Source organism: Pygoscelis adeliae, unplaced genomic scaffold, assembly GCF_000699105.1.
Source record: "Pygoscelis adeliae isolate BGI_AS28 unplaced genomic scaffold, ASM69910v1 Scaffold106, whole genome shotgun sequence".
NCBI classification, from domain to species: domain Eukaryota; kingdom Metazoa; phylum Chordata; class Aves; order Sphenisciformes; family Spheniscidae; genus Pygoscelis; species Pygoscelis adeliae.
Window position 1 is genome coordinate 3,073,942 of NW_008824939.1, and position 5,803 is coordinate 3,079,744.

The window sequence follows — 5,803 nt, forward strand, 5'->3', positions numbered from 1 at the left end:
TAAGGGGTAAAAAGTGTATTTTTACTATATCTTAAAATCCTACCTAAAGTTGTAGCTCAGCCCCCTTGTATCAGGAAATGGAGGCATTATTCTGGCTTGCTACAATGTTAGAATGACAATGATCTTTGTTTACGCTAAACTTTCAGCACATGGGAAGAACGCCTTTTTCTTACTGTAAACTAGGCCAGAGTAATTTCTGTAAATCAGAGAGCGTATCTGGCAAAAGAAGGACTACAATGCAGCTCTCGCCACCCAGCATCTTTGTCCATATGCAAGAAGAGCTGTAGAAGGATTCCCAGTCTTACCTGCACTTTGGTCTTGGGAGAAGTGGTCCGCAGCAGCTGAAGGGACCTTCTGGGTGCTTGGATAGCCCAGAAGCCACATAGTGAAAACAACCACCAGCCACACTCACCGGAGTCTGGGTGTTTTCCAACCACCAAATTCCTGCCTGCTGACTTCCTTATTTCCTAATTGCCTGTGTGTATTTGGAGCAGATTCCTGCAGGTCACCTGGCTGAGAAGGTTCAAATTCCCTACTCCTGCAATTGGAAACATTGCTGAAGTTAGTACTCCCGCTCAAAAAGAAAAGAACTGTTTGAAGCCTGACCCAACCTAACTGTGTTGAGCACATAGGAACTACTTCATTTACACTCTGGAATTCTGGAATTCCTCTCAGTTTCTTGCTGGAATGGATGGTTGCCTGAAAAGGAAACCGTATATCTGGTTCCATCAAAGGGAATTAATATGTTTCCTTAAAGGACCCGTAACTGCATTTACCCCCTCTAAATATCTCCAAATGGCTGGCAAGGTGTGCCTGAAATGTTCATTCTCTTAAAATAATTACTTTTCACATTCACACATCCACATATAGAATCGTGCCACCTTCATCACAGGCAAAAAAAAATACGTTTTTTACAATCTGCTTACTTACTCCTCGGGTGTAAGCACTAAACCTAAGTTTACTCAGTAACCTTCATTACAAGGCTAGTTCTAATTATTGGGTGGTTTCTTTTGTGCATACTGATTAATAAGCTCAAATGCAGAAACCTTCATTCTAGTAACATCTAAGAGGTAACACATAAAGGACAGAACTATAACAGGGAGCCTGAGGGTAAGGGCACTCTTGTGACCTTCGGCACTGTTGTTAGTGAAGAAGGATCATCTCACAAAGGCCTGCTTGAAGCTTTCTGCATGTTTTTCAACAATACCTATTGAAAAAGTACAGAGAGGGCCAGGTGGCAACTCTGAATGCAACAGAAGTCAGGATAGACAAGTAGAAGAGGGAACAGCAGAGAAGGATTGTTCTGGAAAGTGATTGCTACTGACAATCAAGTAGATGGGACCTACTCCTTTTGGTGCTGAAGATTCAGGCCAAACATGCACTTGTTTCAAATATACATGGGCCTTTAGTTCTCCAAATCACATATGGCTCCTGTGCAGTTGTCTATGAACTTGCCAAAAACGGTATTTACGATCGTCTGAGTCATTCTTGCAAAGACAGACTATTACATGGTTGAAAATACATGGCTGATCCCTAAAACTACAGAGGAAACCACTGAGTCCTCAGACACTAGTTTAGGCAGAGATACTGCCTACACTGCACCTACATATGCACCTACACACGCACCTACACCAGCAGGATCTGTTTCACACAGGAGCATTTAGCAACAGCATTAAAAAAACTCTAGATTGCAAAATTCCAAAAGAACTTCACAGTTTGCAGGTCCTAACTTTTGGTTGACAGGTAAAAGTCCTAAAATGGGCCAATGAGATTTAACAGTTAATGTTAACAGTACGTATATGTTTTGTATTTTGATGACAACACCTGAAAAATAACTCTCTTATTACTGTATCTATTCTGAATGCTAATGGTAATTCATGTGTACTGTTAAAATAAGTAGGGTTTACAGATTATGTCAGTGGAAGTTGCCTATAAGAGGCTCCAGACATAACCAAGTGTTTCCAAATTTTCCATTTGAAATGTATAAGCATTATAGCATACTGTTATTAACTACTTTAAAAAAAATCAGCTCATAGAAGTACATTCTTAGTGCAAATGGAAAACAAATGGCCTTATTTTATCACTCTAGACTTCAGAGAAAACCAAGTTCTGTACTGTGCCTGGTGGCCTGGCAGCAGTGAGGAAACAATTTGAGAAAGTACAGATGACTTCTTCACAAAAGACCTTTGCTCAGTACCAGCACCAGCACAAATCTGTACAGGTAACAATAGCATTTTTAATACTAACTAATGAGGTATGCCCTGCTAGATAGCTTGAGGAAAAAATGATTGCTTTACTGAAGAGTTTTCATTATGACTAAGATGTTTCCCTAATGTTCATACTCATAGAATTTTCTCTTTGAGATATACTACGGGAATCATGTATTTTTTTATGCACACAAACACTCAATATAGGCAATACTAGACTTACAGCAAATAGATGAGTAAAGCAGATTACTACCATAGCAGTATTTTATACTGAACCTTGTCTATAAGGTATCAAGTATCATGGTGATATTTTGCATATATTGTACTTGATGTGATGTTAAAGCCATTCTCTTTCAAAAGGAGTTTCCTGCTTCCATTGAATTAAATCTAATCAACTCCCCTAAACAGATCAAAAATGGCACAGAAGAACCCAGATGCTACATAAAAGTAGAACAAAGCAGCAGCTAAGTGTTATTTTAGATAAAAGGTCTTTACATTTTATTACTTCATTAGCATATACCATGAAAAATTGTTGTAGGAGATAATGATTTTGGCCTATGTGAAATCCCTTATAATAAAACACATTGCACAATCTGTCCTGCACACTCTGAAAAACAGTAATGGCGCAGTAAATTGCTTTACCATCCTGCACTTCTTGGAGAGATTTTTAAGCAATATTGCTCTCCAACTTTGTAGAACAGGACACATTAACATTCTGCCATAGGTTCATTATCATGTTAAAGAAGCATCATCATATCTACCAGTCATCTCTCATTTCTTACACATTAATACCAATATCAACAATTTGCACAGAAGACACAGGAGAGAAGACACAGTTTGTTGCAGATGTATTAAAGCATTTTTAAGCAAGCAGAAAAATCCCATAGTTGGACATAATCATACTGGAGCATAATCCTTGGTATAGGAAGTGTTATGCACATACTTTTCTGATGACGTGGTCCAACCTAGCTGCCACTTATCTGGATGAAGAACTGTGTACAGAAATTATAAGACTTTTTCTCTTACTCAGAACCAAATAATTTCATTTCTGTGATGTGAAGATGCATTTTCCCTGGCTAATAGTGACATCTAGTTTTCCACAAAGCCACTATGATGGTTCCACTTCTTCAACAAAGATGTGACCTCTAAGCATACTTATCCATGTATTTGTCCTCTGTGGCTAGTTGAGGAGGCTCTCTCAAATCATCAGCAGAAATAGTCACATTCACAAGAAATAAATGGACAGACTATATGGAACAATCTTTAAGTTAAATAACTTTCTGCAAGACCATAAAATCCCATTTCTATCTAACGTAACTGCACTCTCATGGAAAATGGGATTATACACTTAGGTAGTTGAAAGATTATTCAAGGTCACTGAATCAATCCCGGAGCAAACCAGAGAAATCATGTTGTTTGAAGACATATCTCCAGATCTGGATAAATTCAAACTATTAATCCAAGCTAAAATAAGGAAGCAATTCGTTTTTTAAACAGTAATCTGAATAGCTGAACATTTTACTGCATATTCAATTATTGCATAAGGAGTGCATGGCTTTTCATTCAAAATATTGACATCACATATGCAAATAATAACAACTATTTGTCTTTCTTTTTTTCTCGGGCCGCAGCCATCACTCATAGCTCTCTTGATTGTAAGGGAGATCGGTTCCTTGTGAAAGGTGCCATATTACCAATAGGATGCACTAAACTCTTGTCCAGCATGGTGAGCAGCAATGAAAACTGATCACGGAATTGCCATGTGCTCACAAACTCAGCGAGAGTTTGTTTAGAGATCTGGTCTTTAATTTGACCACTGGCATTGTGAGCACCTTTTATCATCAGCCACCAAGCTGAGAAGAGGTCATGAGCTTCAGTGTTACTGTTCTGCAAACTGCCAGCCTGGAGTGGTTGGCTACACCAGCTCAGCTAGCTAGCTGCTCAGACAAAGTCTCACTATCCAGTGTCAGACGCAAGCCGTTTCTGGCAAGTGAGCTGAAACTCCTACATGGGAAGGATGAGTGGAATATATTGAAAGTATCTGATAGTCACTCAACCATATAGTATCATATGTCAGGAATGACACAGGTATAGCTACACCTCCTTCATTGAGGGTCATTCCAGACAAATTTTCTAAGACTGCTATTTTAGCAATTGCCAATTTTCTAGCGATTGCAGAGGATAAGACTGATTAACGGGACAGTGTTAGTGAATGGTGAAAACCTTAACTTTTTATGAAAATCTTCCATATAGTGCCCAAAACACCCTAAATATATGCATACAACTAAGCAAGGCTGACAAATCATAGAGAGGAAGTGCAGATAAGTGAAGTTCTTATAAGAAATTTCTGCAACACTCTCACAGTACTGATGCACAGATGATACTGTGATAAGAACATAAGCAGGTAAAAAAGCATAGCTTTGAGGGAGAAATGAAGATCCACACCAAGTAAATCATCAATCAGTCATTCTATTGTTGCTAATTTTGTAACGGAAGCTTTAGGCTCACAATTTACTTCCACTGCTGCCTAAAGGGAACTGCAAGTTTGTACATGCTGATCATTTAGAACAGTAAGTTCTAAATATGCCAATACATAAATGATATTATATTAGCCAACTTCCCACAGAGCTTATATGATGACCATAATGTACAGTTCAACTAAAAGCAATATGCTTCAAATGTGAGGGAGTAAAAGGCTTTCTTGTGCTTGGACAAGCTTTTGGGCCATTTGATCCCCTTGAACAATACATACATACATATATAGAATTGTATACATGTTTTATGTACATATGCATATTACATACATATTCTGAGCTGCAAAGCAATTTTATTTTTTAAAAGGAAAGTATGTTTTTTCTGTTGTCAGAACAGAAGGAAACTGCAAAAATGTCAACTCAAAAAAGCAAACCTTGGTCTAAAATACACAGAACAGTTACTGAAAATTCAAATCTTGGCACATTTTGCAATAAGAATTCTATCATCTAAATTATTGCAGCGCAGAGGCACTAAAATTGATGTATAGGCCACTAACATATAAAATGCGGATAGCAATTACAGTTCTTTTCAGTAACAGAATCTGAATGCCTACATAAAAATGCACTCCTCTAACAAAACGTATACAGACTTATTCTCAGATTTACATCTTTATTTTTTTAAATAGGTTAGAATGACTTATTATCCAGAGACACAACAGGACACTACAGCCCTCTGTATTAAGTACCACACAGATATGCATGGGAAGGCCAGCAGCCCCCATAAAGGGTGACTTGAAACAAACAGAAGAGAATGGAGGGCAATGGAAGTCTGAAATAAAACTAAAATGACCGTAAGAAACCATTCGTGAGCTAGCAGCATGCCAACAATCATCCAGCTGACAGTGTTTTCTGAAGCTCACTCATGATATGGCATAGAATAAACAAAAAGTAATTGAAAGGTGATTCTTAGGCCACAGGAAAAGCAACTGTATAATTGTCCTTTCACTCCTGCCACCGAAAATGACGTTGAGTTCTCCCTCTGTCCTCCTCCCCTGCACAGCTGGAGGCGAGCTGTTCCCTCTTGACACCACGATGCGGGATCTGGTTGATTAAATAACCTTG

At 38.4% G+C, this 5,803-nt stretch overlaps 1 protein-coding gene across 1 annotated transcript in view; it reads left to right on the top strand.

Moving 5' to 3' along the window:
* Nucleotides 1–5,803, top strand: part of XIRP2 (xin actin-binding repeat containing 2) — a 61,939-nt gene that overhangs the window by 42,831 nt on the left and 13,305 nt on the right. Inside the window, exon 6 of the mRNA XM_009325447.1 lies at nt 2,090–2,221. Coding sequence (XP_009323722.1) covers nt 2,090–2,221 — 132 coding nt within the window. The remainder of the gene's footprint in view (nt 1–2,089; nt 2,222–5,803) is intronic.